This window comes from Typopeltis vanoorti, chromosome 5 (genome assembly GCF_054136105.1).
Source record: "Typopeltis vanoorti isolate ZY-2024b chromosome 5, IOZ_Tvanoo_1.0, whole genome shotgun sequence".
In the NCBI taxonomy this organism is placed as follows: domain Eukaryota; kingdom Metazoa; phylum Arthropoda; class Arachnida; order Uropygi; family Thelyphonidae; genus Typopeltis; species Typopeltis vanoorti.
The window spans coordinates 81,551,242-81,573,606 of record NC_143553.1 but is presented as its reverse complement, the minus strand read 5'-3'; the positions used below and the strand labels follow the sequence as shown (position 1 = coordinate 81,573,606).

General features: G+C 33.2%; 2 protein-coding genes across 2 annotated transcripts in view; one reads left to right on the top strand and one right to left on the bottom strand.

Annotated features, from left to right (window-relative positions):
* Positions 1-22,365, bottom strand: part of colt (carnitine/acylcarnitine carrier protein colt, mitochondrial) — a 201,735-nt gene that overhangs the window by 70,422 nt on the left and 108,948 nt on the right. The window lies entirely within an intron of this gene.
* Positions 3,657-11,778, top strand: LOC150106597 (uncharacterized). The gene is made up of 2 exons (XM_090393216.1): positions 3,657-3,993; positions 10,032-11,778. Exons 1-2 carry the CDS (start codon positions 3,934-3,936, stop codon positions 11,517-11,519), a joined length of 1,548 nt encoding a protein of 515 aa, XP_090249342.1. The 5' UTR covers positions 3,657-3,933; the 3' UTR covers positions 11,520-11,778.

Genomic DNA, 22,365 nt, shown 5'->3' with positions numbered 1-22,365 from the left:
TGTGCGATATAGTGAGAGTTATTGCTAAGTTATTTGTAATTCCCAAGTAAGCTGTCTAGTACTTTGCGAAATTCCGAGAAAAGTTTATAATAGTAATCCGGAATAATCGCGTATAATCGGTGCGAGTCGAGCGTAGCGATGGAGGCTATACCTATGCGGAAATATGACGTCAGAGCGCCTTCCTAGAATAATGTAACCGGACAGGTTAGCGAGAGTGTAGGATCACCCAAGGGGCATGAACGATGGGGTTCGTGGGTGAAAACCGTATTGAATAGAGGGCGCCCAAATATGGCGAATAAAAGACGAAGCACACCGTTTTAGGGGGCCTTTTGATCTTCGAGTGCCAGATTCGAGTTTTTAGGGGGGGTTGTCGGAGGATTCGGGAGAGAGCGGTGGGTCGGCTACAGTAATGATGGATGGCAGGTTCTTTTCTTGAGAATGCTTGAAGATTTTCAAGCGGAGCTGATCGTGATATGACGGCCTATGTGGAATCGAGCCTTAGCAGAATGTCCCATTGGAGAAAGTTTCCTGCGGAGCAGTAGACAGCACGCAGCAGTCGGAAACGATTAGAAGAAAAAGCGTAGCACATCGCCAGGTGCATAGACAGCCCAAGAATGTGCAGTACGGTAATCCAGACCTACATGAGATGGCGGCATGAAATCTGAAAGGATCCGGTAATGTAAGAGTTTTTGTTCTATGTTAAAAATTTGTTTAGAAGAACAAGAAATTTGTGTGTGTGTTGTAACTAAAGGACACTAGTAGAGAACTTTTAGTGAGAATTTGACTGAATTAATTAAGCCCTTGTGGAACAAAGAAGAGTTGTTAAATAGGCAGTGATTTGTGAATGGCTAGGCTTGCTTAAATGAAATTTAGAATTAAGGTAATCATTGATAGAGTATTAATGAAAGTGTTCAATAAGTATTCTGTGAGTAACTTGTGAAAGGAATTATATAGTAGTAGTATTTTGCTTAAACCTAATCTTGTCCTTTCATAATTGAAGGATTTAACTTGCTCTGATTCATTGTGATTTAGTATAACCCTTAACTTAGAGTGAATTTTGATCCATTGAGTATTTAAACTTAAATAACTGTAAAATGTTTTATGTTTTTCCAATAAACATGCTTTGTACCTTATACCTGAGTTATGCCTGATTACGAATTCAAACCACCACTTATGAAATTGAACCCTTTTGGCTGGAAGGAATTTAGATATAATTGTTTAAGTGAGATTCGGTCTATGACTGCTAACTGAATCTGCACAGCACTAGCATGAGATAAATTATTGTGTGTATCCTTTTAAATTTTGAATTATTTCCCTGAACAAGAGTCTCTTCTGTTATAGGACATTGGCTGGCACAGCGAAATATAAATTTTGCCAATATCCGAAGAGGAAACAAATCTGAATTGGTATTTTAGGAGCACGACAATAGATTAGAAGGAGAGTTGTTATAGAGGTAGAATAAGATATAATATAGAGAGATAGCGACATAACAATAGAGTAGCCGGTAGGACTTTGATTGTACACAGTTTTGAGTAAGCAAAAGGATAGATTCTAGAGACAGTAAATTAATGTATAATAAGATTGAACTTACGACTTACGAAATAACATTATATGAAAGTAAGGATATAGCAATAACACAGCCAACGAATTATAGATATGTTACATCTCCACAATAAACTAATAAAAATCTATGAAGTTCAGAATTTCTCAACTGAATGGTCTATTTGATCAAAGCAGGTTAAGCCATAAAGGCATGGGATATGGTAAATATCTGTAGTGGCAAGAAGTCAACAACTGGCAGATCTGAATGATAGGTTTGCATGTGGTAATGAGCTAAAATGTCTGGGAACCCTCAACATATTTGGAGGCACCTTTCACTTATACACACTTATGTACATTAGGAATTCTACATTTCATCTTGGTTTGAAGGATGTAGAGAAATAGATGATCAATAGTTTTTTCAGTCACCTTTGGGCAGCAGTCATTTGAGAGAAAAGGTTTAAGAATTGAAGTTTCCTGTTGAAGTAATTCAGAAGGGCATATGTTGTGAGCTTCTGTTAACAAAGATTTAATTATTCTATCATTTTGGGAGGGATGATGAGCAGGAAATTAGTATGAATATCATCCATAGATAGTAGATTTGCTATCTGGACAGACTGATATGCTGTTCTCTGGCCAGAAATCCAGAAAATTAATAACAAAACAACACTGAATGAAATCTTATAGATTTAGTGCAATTACCTTCAGTTCTGAATAAGCACAACACAAACGTAAAGGTTCACAAAAGTTCATAATGGTTTACGTAACCCAGTTTTATAAACTGTATTTATTACATTTTTTATGAGAATTCCATCCAGGAAAGGATGATAATCTATACTCATCTATCCACCTAAAGACATTCACAAATATCAAGCCCAACATTGGAATTTGAATGCACAGCCTGTTGGTTGGAGAAAGCAACTGCTCAACAAATCAGGCTGGCAAGATCTAAGACAGATTTCAATGTAAACTTTATCTGAATCATATACTGTTAATGTCTGCTCAAATATAGATTATTATTCACTCATATTATTCATATTCGTTCTCTGCATATATAGTATCTGTACTCTAGTAGCATTATATAATTGGAGCTATAATAAACAGTTATAAGGTTACAAGGATGCATTCAAAATGGTTATTATCTATTTATTCATCAATTATAATAATTTTGAAAAGAGAAAACCACAGAGAATTTCATGGCAAAATTTCACATAATCTTATTCTTAATAAAAATTTGTAAATTTTTTCATTACCTTTAGCGCAGTCAAAGTCTAGTAAGCTAAGGCAAAACAAGTATGCAATTAGAATCAATTGTTATATTTACAATTAAAATATTTATTTTTTAAGTCTCAAAATTTTAACTACTAAAATATGAATTTAGTTTGTAGTGGCATACATAGAAGAATGTATAATTTCCTTTTCAAATACAGTTTATACTCTAAATATAATTGAAAAAGGATCATACAGTCAAATGAAAAACCATGTGGTTCCTAAGGTTAAACTATACTGAAATTAAAAATATGCACTACTCAAATGTTTTGTCATTATTAATCATTTTCTAGTAAGCCACTTGAAAAATAACAGACATTTTGAGCAGATATTAAGAACTGATTTTAATTGTACTATAAAAATTCAACTACCAAGGCCACTAATTATCTAGCCTGTTTACTTACAAAATCTATCTCTGTCATCTTATACATGAACTTTGACCTTCCAAAACAACTGAAGGATTGTACCCATGATGCAGATAATGTAATGAACATTATGTACATTTTTTTTAATACCTCCAATGTTCTTTCTTATTAAGAACTGCCGCCCACTTAAGAATTATAAACTAGATTAATAGATGATAAGAAGGGTAAACTTCAGTAACTCTGCAAGGCTTCTTTAATCATTTTTCCAATTATTACTGCCTGCTGTTCTAATTAGATAATTAAGCAAGCCATTCTACAATATTTCTAGTACTATTCCCCCCCCCCAGAAATAGAGGGTAGTACAGCTGTAGATAGTAGGTACCAATCAGCAGAAGCAGGAAGGAGGCGTGACATTTAATTGGGCTTACCAAAAGGACAAACATTTACAAGTACTCTGTAATGTGTAAAGTCTGCATTCTTTGAAATAAAAGATGAATTCTTCTTTAGCATTTGTTTTGGCTAGAATCATACCATGTGACTAATGAACAGATATCTTTTGCAGACAAAGCAACATGAACATGATGATATTACTTCTTTGGCCAGAAGAAACAAATAATTGCATGAGGAAAGCAATTGCTATAAACATGAATTATGGCTTACCATCATAATTCAGAGTGATATGATATTTATACATAAATAGTTCACAGCAAAAAAATAATAATAATAATAATTAAGTTACAGTGGTGCTGATTAAGCAGAAATGGCATGCAACCAAAAATGGAACCCTTACTACTACATTATAGCTTCTTGTTTGGTCTTGGTAAGTACACTTTTCATGCCTCATCCCTCTGACTTATTCCTTCCCCTCTCCCTATGTAGACCTCAATTTAAAATTTTATCAATGAAAAGATATTCATATTATTCTTTCCCAAAAAAACTTTTCTTTCGTCTTTTTTTTTGGGGGGGGGGGGTGAGAGTATGAGATTTATTTATATTTGAATATAAGTAAATATTTATATTACTTGTTATGTCAAATCAATACTTCATAGTAATCAATATTTCCTTTAATTTTAGTATAAATTAAGAGGAAAACAAACATTTTGTCTGGCCAGAAACAAACAAAATAATAATAATAGCATAAAGAAAACGAATTATATTTATGCAATAATATAGTTATTAGTAAAATAAGTAAATTATATGACATTTATTTTTAGAACCATTTATTTTTTAAATTATACATTTCTCAACTTTTTCCCCCTTATGTATATATATTTTCTGCCTTCTTTTTCTGTACATCTATATTTGTGTTTTTTCCTAATTTTTTCTACACTATATTATCGATATATCTATACTATATGACAACTATTAGTGGCCTGCAGAACCCAGTATTTTTCAAACAAGTGGAAAAGAAAAATGAAGTCTGCTTGAACTGTGTATAAAACCTATTAGAGTATTTTCTAGTTAGTTTTTATTATGTTTAATATTTTTACTGAATAGACTCGAGAATTATTCTTATTAAAATTGACTTAATAGACTAAGTTATTACTCTTTTAATTTTTAATTTACAGCTTATGGATGCATTATTACATGCATATATTTCTACATTGAGTTTAAAACTGTATCACAGATTCACATAGGATATTCATCCTTGAAAATCACACTCTAAACCTAGAATTTTCTTAATAATTTCAATATCTAATATGAAACTTTTTATAGATTTATACTGACCCTGTTACCTAACATTATCAGTTTAACATCTAATAACTACTTTTTTTTTTCTTTCTATTCATTATGAAGCTAGATGCAATGTGGCTTAAAAGTGCAAAAAGTTGTCACTAAAGTACAGTAAAACATTCACAAAAATAATCTTGATAAGTTAGCATGCTAGCCATAACTGCAATTTACAAATTCAATATTTCAGATACAATTAACAGTGGTATATCCAGGAAGGTGAAATAGGGACAACACTTCCCCAGAGATCAGAGGAAAATATGTAAAATTTCAGTTAAATAACCAAAAAGACATATATACATTTCTCGAATTATAATTCAAATAAAATTAAAATAAATATCCTTAAGAAAAATTAAAAATTAAATGATGATTAAAAAAAAACAGGAAATGCTAAAAAAAAACAAAAAAACTAATAATTATAGCAACCTGCGGTTGCTAGAATTATCAGTTATAAATTGTTTCTTATATATATATATATATATATATATATATATATATATAGTGAAACCTGTGGAGTATTCGTAACTAAAAATTCACACGTATGCCACAGTAATTAATTTTTTAATAATATGTAAATATTTCGTCTTAAGTATCATAAGACATCATCAGTACAGTTATTAAAACAATAGGAATTACACATTTGCATATTATTAAAAAGTTAATTACCATGGCATAGGTGTGAATTTTTAGTTATAAATTAAATTAAAAATGCCAAGAAATTATCATTCTTGTTCCATCCTTTATCCAAATGTAAACAAACAAAGTTTGCATGTGAAGTTTCTTCACGACTAGGCTACTTGTATATATGGAGGCTAATGACTTCACATTAATTGAACTTAGTATCACATAATGTAAAGCACCCATCCTTTCTGGTGTTTATAATGCTATGCATTATGGGGAAAGGCCACTACCAAGACCAGTTTTGATCAAGTAGCCTAGTTGTGCTTATACATGGATAAAGATAAATCAAGAATATCAATTTCTTGGCATTTTTAATTTAATTTATAACCAAGTGAAAAAACTCAAATGGAGTTACGTTACACCTTTTCACTACCTGTATATGGGATATATATGAATTCTGCATTACTTCAACCTTGTCTGGCTTCCACAGATGAGACCTCAATAAAGATAATACTGGTCTGATTAGTGGCCCTTTCCATAATGCATAGTATTATATATACACCCAAAAGGATGTGTGTTTTGCATTATGGTATACTAAGGCAATTAATGTGAATTCATTAGCCTCTATATACAAGTAGCCTAGTCATGAAGTAATTTCACATGCAAACTTTGCTTCCAAAGGATTAAATCAAGAATATAATTTCTTGGTATTTTTAATTTAAAACCAATAATTATTTTTCAGTATACCCCTACCTCTTCTATTATTTTTTAATATGATTAAAAATGAAAATAAAGAATGACATAGTGAGCAATCAGTGTAATTAATAAACTAACAGTCCCAACAATTCTGATTATTATACAATAATTATATCTGATAGTCACCATTTAATACAACTAATATTTTTATATTGTAATATATGAAATAATTCAATACTTTTGAAATACCATTCAATACTTGTGAAACACATTGCAAACATCCACTTAATGATTTTATATATATATATATATATATATATATATATATATATATATATATATATATATATATATATATATATATATATATATTTAGTTAAAAGGTTTTTATTATATGTAAATTTAGTATAATCATTTCATGGAGTCAAAACCAACCTGCTTTCAGATTTTCATTTTAAGACAAAGTTGAGAAATCACAGAAATATAACAAGGATCTTGTATTTGAGTTTTGTAGATCTGGAAAAGGCATAACAAGGTACCAAGAGTAAAGCTGTTCAAAATGCTAACTATGTAAATGGTACATTATACAATGCAATACAATCTACTTTGAGTTGCTAAGTCAGCAGTTAAAATTGAAGGAGGTGCAGGATGGTTTGATGTTAAATCATGTTTGAGAAAGGAGAGCAGATTATCTGCATAGTTCATTTATGTATATGGATCACATTATAAAGGAAAGTGGCATTAGGACTGATATCAAAATTGCAGATATTCAACTCATCCCCTTACTTTATGCAAATGTATGCCTAAAGAAATCCAATTGAAGTCTGCAAGATTCCCTAACTAAAAGAGATTAAAAAGTTGAATATCCGCAAATTAAAAAATTGCAGATATTCAACTCATCCCCTTACTTTATGCAAATATATGCCTAAAGAAATCCAGTTGAGGTCTGCAAGACTCCCTAAAAAAAAGAGATTTTCTGTATGAAAACATCAACTGAATCCTCAATTAGAGAACTTATAGAACAAGTAAAAGATTTTGGCTATTTAGGCACAATTTTTAGTGAAGATGGCAAACTAAATATGGAAATAGACAACAGGATTAGCAAAGCTAGTATATCATAGGGAGTAAATAAATTTATATGGAATAAGAAAGAAATTAGTCAAAACACTAAATTAGCAGTATACAAGACATTGTTCAAACCAATTTTAACTTATGAGAGCAAGCAGATAGCATCAACAGCAGAATCATATTAAAAATGAGGATATTAAGAAGGAACTTGACATTGTTAGCATTTAGGAATGCACCAGCAGAGCTAATCTAAGATGCTACTGGTCACTTAAAGAGAACAGTGAAGAAAATATTAGCCAAAGAAGTGTTTTTGCCAAGATGGCAGGAAAAAAGTTGAAGAGAAAGACCAAGATTGTGGATTAATATAGTAAGAAGTGCTGCCTTAAAAGAGAAAATTATAAGATCTGATAATATTGGAGTCCTAGCAGACAAGATTAATATGGAGGAAAATTGTGAATAGGAAGTAGTAATAATGTAAACTTTTAATGCAGTACTATTATAATATCCTGTACACCACCTGAGGCTACATAGAATGCGTTTTTTTTTTTTTTTTGTTCCAGAATGGTTCCTACATCATTACCTAGAAATAAAGCTAATCTCCTGGCTGCTTACTGATGATCTTGGTATATGTCTTTCTACCATTCCAAATTCATAACATTCAATATTCACCTCTAACTATTCACAAGAAGTTCAACAAAATTATGTCCAATCTGATGTTCCAAGAGTTAACTTCCTGTTTTGTTCAGCATTACTCTACTATTCCACTGACATCTATCTTACAGCTTGGATATAGTCCACATCCAACTTATTCATAGGATGGAAAATAAACATGTAATCTTAAATTATCACACAGCTGCTTTCACTTCAATTCTTTCTGAAGTAATGGAGAAAATTTTTTTAACAAACAACTGATATTCTATCCAGAAATTTCTCAACGAATGAACAACCAACAGTATGAATTCTGCTGTTGCTAATTAACAGAAGACTTCTTTGCTTATGCTACCTATCTTTAGACAAATGCATTGATAAAACTAGACGAAACTAAGTTGCTTTTAATATCTTACACTTAACTGGGATTGAAATAAAGGCCTGTTAAGTAAGCTCCTATCCAGTTTGTTTACTTTAGCTTTAAATATTAATCAAGCACAAATCTGTACTATCATATCCTGTACACCCCTTGAGGGAACATGTCAGGAATTTGATGATGATGAAATCTGTCCAATCAACCAATGAATACATTTCACATTTGGGCAGTGTCTTTAAGATCTCCATTAAAATCCTTGACTCTGTACTGAATCTTGCAGGATTAATTATCTCTTGCCGATTCACTATACTTTATTTCACCTAGTCATTCAGTTTCTGCATGCTGAATTTGTAGAAAATGCAAGCAGCAGACTGGTATTGTTCCACTCTCCTATAAATCTGTTAAAACATGTTCAAGTGGCTAGTCAACACCATTTCTTCACAGTTCAACACTAAATTAACACACACACACACACACACACACACACACACACACACACACACACACACACACACACACACACACACACACACACACAAAATTTCTTGTCACTTTTTCATTCCTATGGCTGTTCTTTCCCTCATATATTTCCTAACGATAATTCTTGAAATCTGCAATGTTTTCATATCCAATGTCATCAAAGTTCTTATATTTCTTCAATTTCTACTTATCAGTGAAGGCTGGCCTGGTTGGCTAAATGGTTAACGTATCCGCTCTCCAGCCAAAAGGCTGCAGGTTCGAATCCCACCATGGGCATAGACGTTTGCAATTGTCTGTGAAAATACTGCTGGCGGTTGGGGGGGGGGGGGAGTAGATGCCATTGGTGTAGATGATGATGGTAGTTGTGGTTCGTTGTTGTATTGGTGGATTGAGTGGTGGAGACAGAGCTATAGAGTAGGTACCCTCCCTTGATGAGTCCTTGGACGCACTGGAGGTGTCATCATGTACCACAGGTATGGGCTATCTCTCTTTCCTCCATAATCTCCTTCTGGAACATTTTGAAAATAGGCCCTAAACTTCACCCTCTCAAATCCACAATGTTATGCTAGCAACATATTCCCCATTTGGCCACATGGCTGGGATACGTTGGAAATACTTAGCACACATCAACAACCAGCACTTGAAAAATCCATTTCACAAGTGAAAAGGAAAATAATGTCTGCCCTTACTAGTTACCCAGCTATTCAGTGGATCCATATCCTTCATGGTTTGTAGCGTAGATGCAAAGTAGATTTTTCAGTGTGTGAAGAAGAGATGGGGTTATCCCTCAAAGCTGAATAAGAATGTAAGGTCTAGGTTTTTTTTTTCATGACTTTGAATGAGTGGGATAGATTGCAATTCAATTTGACTAAGCAATTTTGAAGCCTATATTCCCTCAATCTATCTCCATAATCAACAAAACCAATATTACTCGATATTTCCTCTAGACCTCTTCCAATGTCTCTTTATTTCTACAAAAGTTGTTCTCATGAATTTATTGGCTTAACAATGTGGTCCCTAAATTTCAACTCTACAGTTGAATCAAACTTCTTTAATATTTGTCAATAATTTAAGAAATTTACTTAACTTATGCAAAGTACATTTGTAAACATTCATGCATATATTATATAATTTATAATATATGCATGAATATATTATTGAATATATTCATGCATATATAAATATTCAAGATGCATGAATTGTTTACAAATTTAGCTAATTATTTCTTTGCCTTCTAGGCTGATCTGACATCATCTAAATGGGGAAATCAGTGTCCATCAGAGTGCCACTGTCAAGAAATAAGTATGTCACAGACACTGTTATCAAGGTGGGTTTCAAGCCATGAAAATGTTCAAGCAGCTCTCTGTGTTTTTCAAAGGGACACCAAACTTCAACATCTATTTTCAAAGCTTCCAAATGATAGTGAAGTCTTGACTATTCTACAAGCACCTCAAACTCCAAAATTTAACATTTCAAGTGTACAGTTAAATGATTTACAGAATGTTATAAGCATTGATGTGCAAGGCATTACTGGAAAATCTAGGTTATCATTTGGCACTGATACGTTCCACAAGTTAAATAAACTGCAGTACCTATCTCTGCAGCGTGTTGAGTTTATAAATCCTGCAAAACTTTTTGCACAGTTAAATTCACTGGAAATTCTTCAGCTTGTTAATACAAATATGGGTAATCTTACATGGGAAATGTTTAATGGTATGAATTCACTTAAGGAACTCTATGTAGTTCAAAGTGGAATCAAGTCCATTGGAGATTTTGCATTCTATGGAACACCAAATTTACGTCGTCTCATATTATCACACAATCTTTTACAGTTTATTGAAGCAAGTGCATTTCTTGGTTTAGTCAGAATGGAATATCTAGACCTCAGCAATAATCATTTAGATCACATATCAAGCATCACATTTCCACCGCTTCCTCGCCTCAAATGGCTTGAACTCAAGAACAACCCAATTCATGTTCTCTTTCCCTACTCATTTCTGTATTTGAATGGAACTCAGCGATTAACTATTGGTCATGCTCATCAATCAGTACATCTGATGAAATATAGTTTCATGGGCTTGAATTCACTATTATTTTTACACTTGCCAAATGTTGATAATGATGCTTTGATCAAGAATATGTTTTATGGACTTCAATCGCTTTTACACTTAAGTTTGCAAGGTCGCATCCTGGTTCTAGATAAATGGGCTTTTTATGGTGCTCATCATGTTTTGCAAAAGTTAGTCTTACATGACTGTAAATTACAAAAAATTCATGAAGATGCTTTTCACAGCCTTGGCCATCTAATTTCTCTAGATCTTTCATCTAATTATCTCACACAAATTCCAGAGGATGTTTTTGAGCCGATACATGACCTACATGAACTGATACTTAGTGAAAACCGATTCCACACTCTCCCAGATACAGTATTTCACACACTAGTCATGCTGAAAGCCATGAGATTAGATGCAAATCCATGGAACTGTACATGTGAAATGGCCATTTGGGATAAAGATATTATTTTAAAAATGCCTCAAGTAATCCCAAGTCCCTGTCCAGCAAAAGGAAATGCAGTCTGCTCTGAATATCGAACAATGTATTCTGAAGATCTGCGAGTAACTCCACGATGTGAATACCCTCTACGATTTCGGGGTAGGGGAGTATTTGAAGTGACCAGAAATATACTGGAATGTAGCACATGGAATAATGTGGCTGAAAAATGGTAATACTGTTCGCCTTCAAGTCAAATGATATATTCTGAAAATGTACAACTAACTTCAATATGTGAATATCTCTAGTAGGGAAGAAGTCTAAATGTACTGGATTGCACTGCCTATCCTTAACCACTTCTTTTAAAAAGATAATCTGTGAAATAATTGTCTAAGAATTATTGCAATTATAGAACATTAAATAATTTAAAATGAATTATTCCCACATGATTATTTTATATCTCTCATTAACTGTAAATACAAAATATAAGATGAAACATTTCTTGAGCATTTCAATTTATATATAACAAATCAGATTTTTACTAAATAAATCAAATTTTTACCAGAGTTTATAAAAGAAGAGATAATCAATTTGTATTCATTAAATCTGGTTTTTACTTTTACCTTTATTCAAATAATAGAAATAAAGATAAAAAAATTAGAATTCTTAATTTTTTTTAAATTTTATTTTTAGCAGACAAGATCAATAAATGCCAATCAAGTTAAATTAGAAATCTCATCATTATGTTGTTCATTACTGATACGATGAACAATATATGAGGATATAGAACCATAAAGGCTTTTCAAATCTGGCAAATTAAGTAACGCTCAATGAGATATTAAAGATCCATAATCGTTTTATATGCAAATAAAATTAAACTTAAGAAATTTCAAATTTTTACCAGAGTGTTTATGGGAATGTAACCCTCACCACAGGAATTGCCTTGGCTTCCACTACTTAAAATGTCAACAAACTGGCACCTCTGCCCATGAGCCCATATGTTCATCTAACAGCACAGCATCATACAGGTTTTACTGGCCTGGCAGCTGTTTAGAACAGTTGGTTCTCATCAAAGATGAGACAGAAACCTAAGAGGACAAAAAACTCTACAGAATCCTCTCAAATACGATACTTATCTATTACACATAGTATAATAGTAAAACTCTATCCAATACCATAGATGTCCCATATCAGAGAGTTATACTGTTCATAAGTGAACTATGGATAGGTACATGGATATAATATTCAACTTATACTATTATACATAATATTGCACTTATGTACCTACTGAGAGGTCACGTGAAGAATATAACTCTCTGATATGGGACATCCATGGTATTGAATAGAGGGTCTTTGCCCTCTTGAGTTTCTGCCTGATCTTTCAATGCACTAAAAAATAAAAATAATAAATAAAAAATATATATAAAAAAAATAAATAAATAAAAAATTGCAAATATATGGACTCACTGCTGAGCGGAATCCATGTCTAAGTAATGCAAGCCAAAACAACTCCTATGTCAAAGATTATATTCTCATAAGCTCTGGTAAAAATTTGAAACTTTTTAAAATTTAATTGTATTTGGCTAAAAAGATGATGGATCTTTAATAGCTTCGCTATATATGAACAACATATTTTCAAATTAAAAGACAAAATTATAAACAATACTTTAATTATTTAATTATATAGCAAAAAATTGCAAAATTTACGTGTTGAAAAGGAAAGATAAATAATTGTTGTAAATAAATAATTCCTAACCAGCTCCAATTTTCCATATAAATTAATATAAGTAGTTTTACTTCATCTAAACTCAGAGAGAAAATGGTTAACTGTCTTTTTAAACAAGGAAACATGGAATATCTGTAGAAAATACAAGTGCAGAAACAAAGCATATGTGTAAGAGATCCGTCAATCTACTTTGCATCTATATTATAAACTCCCTTACAAACTTATATGTTTGTCTAAAACATCTTCTCCTTTGGTCTGACTACAACTCTTTCATGTACTGATTATTCTCATGTGCAATGTTGACAGAGCTTAGAAGCTCCATTCTAGATGTGAGAATGGTATTGAATAGTAAGATTTGTAATTTGAACATGATTAACAGTTGTTCAAAACTAAAACAACAGCTGAAGAAAAATAAAAAGCTTAGTTTCCTGGATGCTGAAGAGGTGACACCTATTCATTTGAGTATTATCAATAGTAAGAGTGGGATAAGAGAATTGTTTTACTAGAATTGAAGTTAATGAAGTTATCAGAATCTAAAAACTTCACTGTATTTGTGTGCAAGGGTTGTCAAATAAGAAAGTGCATATTATCAGTAAAACTTGTAGAAAGGCTTATGTGTTCGTCGTATATGTTGTTTAATTTTGACGGTATATACCAGAACAGAGAATTATAAGTAAATAATGAGTAAATTATAAGTAAATAAATTTCCAGGTGGTGACATTGCAGAAATGAATGAACCAATACGGGAATTGGTTCATTCATTACTGCTTATACGGGAATTGTGGTGAATGAAGTGGAGGTGAATAGTCTATTACAAAACCTCAATGTCAATACATCTGTGGGATTAGATGGTATACCAGCTCATGTCGTACGTGAAGCGGCTAAAGAATTGTCAGTGCCCTTGACCATTTTGTTTAATTTGAGTCTGGGATAGTCCCGAGGGGGTGGAAAGAGGGGAAAATAGTTCCGCTATATAAAGGAGGTTCCAAGACTGCTGTTGTAAATTACCGACCGATCAGCATATCAGAAATCGTTGTCAAGGTTTTGGAGAAAATAGTCAAGAAAAAAAATACAGGATTGGGTAGATACTGTATGGGGGGACAGCATGGTTTTATGAAGGGTAGATCATGCTTCAGTAACTTGCTCCCATTTTATAACACAGTGACGGCTGAACTGAATAAGGGTAATAGGTTTACAGTGATTCTACTGGACCTTGCTAAGGCCTTTGACAGGATACCACATGGAATTCTAATCAGTAAACTGCAGCATATGGGGATGGATATAGGGTTGGTGAGATGAATATGTGGTGGTTGATGGAGAGATATCAAAGAGTGGTTTATTCAGAAGTAGAGCCCAAAAGACGGCCTGTGACTAGTGGAGTGCCGCAAGGTTCTGTTCTTGGACCACTACTTTTCAATTTGTTCATTAACGATATAGGAAAGGATCTGAGAGGAAGTGTTCATTTGTTTGCTGATGATGCAAAGTTGGGTAGAGCAATAGTGAGTGCACAAGATATCAAAATTTTGCAAGATGATTTGGATAGTTTGGAGGACTGGGCTAAGGAGAATGGATGTCAATTTAATGTGGCAAAGTGTAAGGTTATGCATTTTGGGGTGAAAAGATTAACAGCAGTATACCACATTGGTGGAACTGTACTCCAGGAGATTGACGAGGCCAGGGATTTGGGAGTATTGGTGGATAGGGAGTTGAAGTTTAGGGGGCACATCGCAAAAGTGAGCTAAATCAGCTCATCAAATCACTTGATTGCTGAAAAATACTTTAACAAGGAGACAAACAGGTTATTGTTCCTCTGTATCGAGCCTTGATAAGACCCCATCTAGACTACTGTGCCCAGATTTGGGCGCCAGGGTTTCTTCTTGATGGGGAGGAGGCGGAGAGGATTCAGAGACAAGTGACCAAGATGATAGCAGGTCTATGGAATGAACCTTATGAGAACAGGTTGAAGATTTGTGGGTAGCAGAAATAGGTTGATAGGCAGAAAAGGGGTGATATGATTAAGACATTCAAATTACAAAAGGGTTTCTATAAGATTAATTACGGGCCATACGTGGAAGCTGGGCAAGAGTGTTACAGCTAGGTTTTTTACTTGGAGAGTGGTGAATGAGTTGAATAAGCTGCCAGAGTCTGTTGTGGGTGCCATGACTGTGAATGAGTTCAAGGCGAGGTATGATAGATACTGTGTGAATGTCGAATAGTTGTTCTTGACATGATGTTAGGGCCTCCCTCAATGAGTCTAAGGACTCCTTGGAGTTGCCCGTAATAATAATAATAATTATTATTTATTGATGATTCACTTATTGGTGATGTTTCACTGGTGTTATAACCACAATCTTCAGAGCACAAAAACACAGTTTGTCACAGTACGCGAGACTATAACAACATGGTGTAACAAAGGGACTAGTTTAAAAAAAAAAAAAATTGTAGCAATAACACAAAGACTAAAGTCCTAATTAGGCATCCTCTATCTAAAAAAAAAAAAAAAAAAAGTACTGTACAGAAGCTTTTACAAGTCAGAGAGATCGTTCTTAGAAGCAACAGAAGCCTTGAAACATACTCCGAATCTCAACAAATATGGCTGTATATATTATATATTTGCCTAAGATTTGGGAGACAGTCATAAGACATAACTAGCACCTGATTTCTCTCTCTGTTTTTTTTTTTTTTTTTTTTTTTTTTTTTTTTTAGATAGAGGGTGCCTAATTAGGACTTTAGTTTGTGTTGTTGCTACAATTTTTTTTTTAAACTAGTCCCTTTGTTACACCATGTTGTTGTAGTCTCGCATACTGTGACAAACTATGTGTTTGTGCTCTGAAGATACTGGTTATAACACCAGCAAAATATCAGCAATAAGTCAATAAATAATTATTTACTTATAATTCTGTGTTTTGATTTATACTGTCAAAATTAAACAACATATCAGCAAAACTGGATTACATTTATAGTTAGAGAAAGTGTATGAAAGAAATGAACCCTGAAATGTGGTACACCAGTATCAGTTGCAAAGTTTGAGTACATGGATCTGTCAGCAATCACATTTAAATGTATAACCAGAAAGGAAAGCTTTTTGTAAATGTCAGATTCAATTAAATGCCATACATATACAAGGCAACCACTTAAATTTCCAAGTTTATCAAAGACTGGAAATTAGTTCATGCAAAAAAAAAAAAAAAAAAAAAAAAAAACTTGGCAAGAAATTATATCATTATTATTATTATTATTACTACGGGCTACTCCAGGGAGTCCTTAGACTCATCATGTTCATACAAATATTCAACACTCTCACAGTATCTATCATACCTTGCCTTGAACTCGCTCACTGTCAGCTGAGCTAGCAGTCAGTCAGATAAACAATGGGGTTGCACACAGAATGATGGAATGGTTGGGGGGGGGGGGCTGAGTTTTGAGCAGAATGTAAGGTGTAGTCAAAGTAATTAAAGAATGTAAACAACTTGTGTAACTGAAATTTATTACCTACATTTCAGTCTAGTGCTATTAATTGTATTCACCCTGCTGTTAATTCGGTTCATTAACAAGGTTGATACAATTAAGAGTGCTAGTTAATGAAGTTTTTTTTTAATATCAAAACCACATGTAGAAGAGAGCACAAAACTTATAACAGTGGTTAGTAGGCAGTTAGTAGGTTAGGGAGCAAGAAAGAATCTGTTAATGTGCTTCTTAAGAGTTGGAAGTTATATTCACTGGAGAAAATGGAATGGAGAAGGCTGTTCCAACAAACAGCAGCAGAATGAAGGAAAAGGATGAAAAGTTTGTTCGCTAAGGTTTGACTGTGCATGAATGATGACCAGTGGCTAACTGCATTCTTGAATGATTAGAGAAACGAGGAGAAACAGTGGTGGCCAGTTTGGTGGAGCAGCACCCATGATATAAACTGGAAGAGTTCATGAGAGGAATCATCTATTAAGTTGATTTTCTTTCAGATATAACTGAGCATTCTGAAGGAAGTTTTGGGCACATTTATAAAGCACTAAGAACTGCACGGAAGAAAAATAATGTTTTGAATGAAAATGACGCCAAGTTTTTTTTTTTTTTTTGTAGGCTGAGGAGGTTGTGGATGCTTCATGACATAACACCAAGAGAAAAATTATAATTAGTGTATTGAACTTATTGATATTTTGATGGTTTTCTACATAACATTTTCAGAGCATAAATTACAACTGTAACAAGCACACAGCACTCAACTAAATAGTTTGGAAACAATTCAAATTGTAACTGAAAGAGAACTAATGTCCTAACAAGGTGCCCTCTAGGGGTTGGATAACCATAGTTAATTTGGAAAAGTCAAGCTATATTTGGTCTTAGAATGATTGTCTCCCAGATCTTTTGCAAATTGATTTAGCTATCCTTGTTGACATCGGGGGGGGGGGGGGGGTTCATAATCAATACCGATTCTAAAAAGAGTCCCTCAGATCTATAGTGGCTTCTATGTAGTAAAGATGTCTCCTTCTTCTTCCATTTAATCATGTATGACAAAATATCCAGAGCATGATCTGTCATAAATGTCATAAATTTACATCCATGGAAACTGGGCAAAAGTGTGGTTAGTAAAGGTGTTAGAGCTGGGTTCTTTACTTTTAGAGTAGTGAATGAGTGGAATGCGCTCCCTGAGTCTGTAGTGGATGCTGTGACAGTGAATGAGTTTAAGGCGAGGTATGATAGATACTGTATGAATGTGAAATAGTTGTGATGAATATGATTTGGGGCCTCCCTCGATGAGTCTAATGACTCCCTGGAGTTGCCCGTAATAATAGTAATAGTAATAAAGATGATTATAGGATGTAATTTTTGTGTTATTCAAGGTAGATGTTAAGCGATCAACAGTCTGTCATTGGCTAAAAAAATTATTGTGAAGGTACCTTGAGCTCAGTTTCAAGGGCTGAGTTATTTGAAGAAATAGCCTGGGCTCCATGTAACTATTCTGAGAATGCCATACTGTTGGGATGGGTGTGATTGCTTATGTAAGTACCTTTGCACATGTGTGAGTTTTCTATAAATGGACAAGGATAATGAATTATTAAGAAGTCATGTCGGTAGTGTGTCTAGGAAGGATACAACTGTTACTTTTTCTATTGTGAAGCGTATTTTTGGATGTTATTTAGATGCGCTAAAAATGCATCCAATGTGTCTAGACTATGAGGCTACATAAAAAACACAGCATAGCCAAATTATTGTTTTATGTGTAGCTGCATTGAGTGCTTGGTTTTCAAAGTATTCCATACAGAAAGTGGCTAGTAGGGAGAGGGGGAAAGAGGTGATCCCATTGTAGTACCATCTAGCTGGTTGCACATTTTTCCTTTCCATGAAAAATAACTGGATTAAATGATGAATCCAAATAATTCAAATTTGTCAGAGAGGAGGGGGGGATGTTAAGGGTCTCTTGCAAAGTGGTGTATACCTCTTGCAAAGGTATACACCACTACCCTCTACCCATTCCAATAGCATCCTCAAAACACTTAAACATAGAACCACGGCTATCTGTTAAAATGACACAGCCCTTGAAACTGAGTTCAGGTACTATTGCGACAGTTTTCAGCCAATGGCTACAACCCTTATAAAATACTACACAAACCCCAATTCATCCTGCAAATAACACACAAGATCACAGCAAAATTATTCTCATCTCTTATATTTCAGGATACAGCAAATAAGATAGCTAAAGTTCTCCACAAATATAATCTCCATGCCACTTTCAAATCAATTATTCAGCTAGCTACCTACATCCATTCTCCCTAGGATCAACTTCATTCTCTTGTAAAGGTTCTTATGCCTGCAGTTCATCCTACTTTGGACAGACTGGTAGATCAGTTAACATCTGCCTTAACACACAAACATGACATCCATGATCATATGTATGGCTGGTTAGGATTGGCAGACCATGAATTAGGAATGAAATTCATAGACTGTATTCATACTGTTTGAGAATGGCAAAAAAATCAAAAAAATTTGAAGGTAATGGTTTAAGAAGATCTTGAAACTTAAGTCATTCGAGCATTATAGTATTTCTTGAATGACGAAGAGGAATGATGTGTATTGTTATACAAATTTAAATGGGGGAAGGCATCTTTACTGCACAGAAGTCAGTATAAGTATAGGTCTAAGAAACTATTTTTAAAACTAGCATCAACTATGAAACACTCCCCCCAACTACAAGTATGGTTGCATTAATTTGCCAAAGAACTGGGAGGCAGCCATTTTCTGAACTCTAAAGGTGATTTGGAGATCCAGATGTTTATCTTACCCCTCCCCTGTAGGGCACCTTGTTAGGACATCAGTTCTCTTTCAGTTACAATTTGAATTGTTTCTTCAACTGTATAGTTGAGTGCTGTGTAGAAAACCAGCAAAATATTAGCAAGTTAATAAATTAATGATATTGCTTCTTTTGGTGTTGTTTATACCATGAAGCACTGTTATGAATAGCCAACACTAATGTATGGATGTGTTGTATTTGTGTCAGGAAAGGCTAGATGTGAAAATTAATATAAGAAAAAAAGTAATTTTGAGTGGTGATTGAAATATGATCAATTTTAAACAATAATGACAGCTTAGACAAATAAGACAGGAATGTTTGATTTGATAGGAATGAAATTCATAGACTGTATTCACACTGCTTGAGAATGGCAAAAAAATCAGTTTTAAGGTAATGGTTTAAGAAGATCTTGAAACTTAAGTCATTCGAGCATTATAGTATTTCTTGAATGACGAAGAGGAATGATGTGTATTGTTATCAGCAAAAACTATGGACAGGATTTGAGGCTAAGTGAGAAAAGTGGATTGATGTATATCAGGAAGAATGTGTGATGGTACAGAACCATGAGGTGCTACCCAAGCACTGACAGGTAAGAATGTCATATAATAACGAATTACAGTATCTCATAACAAATCATATAATAATTCAAATCCAATTATATAAATATTTGCATCAGAAGAGCATGTTAACATAAATATCCTATCATAGGATAAAATTTGCTGAAATCTGAAATGCTTGTTTGATATAATTCCATATTACTAGAATCTCCAAGTATTTCACAATTGCATTAAAATACTTTTTGATAAGAGAGATGCAGTGCTAGACAACAGAATTCTTGAAAATAATAATAATATATATGTATGTATGTTTATTGGCAATATATATATATATATATATATATATATTGCCAATAAGCATACTAACTCTGTAAATTTTAATTATGATTTTAATAAACTTCTGCAAAAAATATTAGAGTGAAGAAAAAAAAATTAAGATAAAGTATCAGAAACTGAAAAAATACTAATATTTTACCCTGACCTCATGATGACTTACTGGCACACTAAGGAAGAAGTGATTACACAGGAAATTTAGTAGTACTATAGGAAACCACAAAACAGGAAGTTTGATTAACTACTTCCTAATGGAAATAATTTCTTCTGTAAACTACAGAAATACAACATGAGCACTGCCAGATAAATATTGCTAATATGCTTTATTTGTTTCAATTAAAGGAAAAAAGAGAAAAGAAAGGGACACTGCGTTTCATCTTTAAAAGAAAAAGCTCAATATAAATTAGTTTTAATAGAGATACTGGAAAGACATCCTATGTAACTGTAAATACATTCAAAACTGATTATTACTTAAAATAAGGACAGTAACTATTGAAAAATTTAATTTCTAAAAATGAAACCTTTATGAATGCACCCTTCAACATAAAATATACATTTGGGTTATATATAACATTGCATTTATATGATATAAACTTTTCATGCTACCATAATATCCCATACACCCTGAGGTTACATATCAGGAATTTGATAATGTTATATAACATAAGTGTTTAAAAACAATTCCAGATTAAACTAGAAATTACAACCTACATCCAAAATTATTTACACTCCCTGCATTCACAGTACACTCAGCGATATGTTCCACTCACCAACTACTACTTTCCATGTAAAAAAACTTCTCCTCACAATCTAGATATTAAACTATTCTTTAATGTGACAATTTATACTCTGTGTACAATTCCTACCCAAATTACAATAGTTTAATGTGGAAATCACTTATACAAGTTAGAGTCCCCAATTTTACTATTATTAATGAAACTTAAGCATTATGGATTATGCTATCTTCTAAATGATAATGGCATATAAATATCTATTTCTTCCAAAGTAAAAATATTTACATATATTATACACTTTAAAGAACACATTTTCAAAAATAACATGCTCAGCAAAGTAATTTTTCATTGTTGTTATTTACATATCCTAGTTATATAATGATCATGTGAAATAAAATCTTCAAAAACGTTTGGCCTGAAAATTACTTTATACCTTCAAATTATAGCCAGCAAGTCTTTACAAGATGCTTAACTTGTATTCTCTTCATCTACATACTGGCTGCTCACATACCATATTTATATACATATCCTTGCTTAGTTATAAATACCTTATCCTGAAGGTTTACATAACTAAAAGCTATTAGTGTTTCTAATTACACATAATTAGTCAAACCCACACAAATATTGTGCTCAAATTTGGTTACCTAGTTTTCAATGTGATGTGGAAACACTGAAGAGGAAAAAGAGAAGATTATAAAAGGAGTGGGTGGTAAGATGAGAAGAACAAGAGGCCATTCTTGGAAGTTGTATAAAGATGTGGTGAAGAGGATTGTGAGAAGTTTTTTTTACATGGAGAGTACACTCTGTGTACTTCTACACTGAGTACACTCAGACAGTACACAGTTTGAGTGTACTGTGAATGCAGGGAGTGTAAATGATTTCAAAGTTCAATATAAGACATGTTGCTTGTTGAGTTGGCCTTCCACGATGAATCCATGTGATTCAATTCTAACTGCATGGAAGTTGGCTGTAATAATAACAAATAGTAAACTTAAATAGACTGAATTAACGGTCCTGCTTGATAGGTATATTTAATATCTTCCACAATGGATCTGTGCACTCAAACAGTCTGGATACCAATGATGATGGCAATAATATACAGCAGAATGTACTAGGTTGTTTATTTAAAACAGCTTTCACATTTATCAAAGGATATCAGTGCAGTAGTTCCACATCCCCCTTATCCACAGATTTGCTTTCCACAGTTTCAGGTCCAAAAATATTAAACGGAAAATTCCAGAAATAAACAATTCATAAGTTTTAAATTGCGCTGTTCTGAGTAGTTCTCAGTTATCAGGTTGACTGTTGCAGTATCACAGTGCTTGTGTTCAAGTAACCCTTATTTTACTTAATAATGTCCCCAAAGTGCAAGAGTAGTGTTGATGGCAATTTGGATATGCCAAAGAGAAGCCATAATGTGCTTCCTTTAAGTGAGAAGGTTAAAGT

Bases quoted from the DNA above. Each gene is read 5' to 3' on its own strand.
- LOC150106597 (XM_090393216.1), top strand. From the start codon at position 3,934: ATGGCATGCAACCAAAAATGGAACCCTTACTACTACATTATAGCTTCT. The intron at 3,994-10,031 runs GTAAGTACACTT...TTTGCCTTCTAG, and splicing joins TAGCTTCTTGTTTGGTCTTG to GCTGATCTGACATCATCTAA.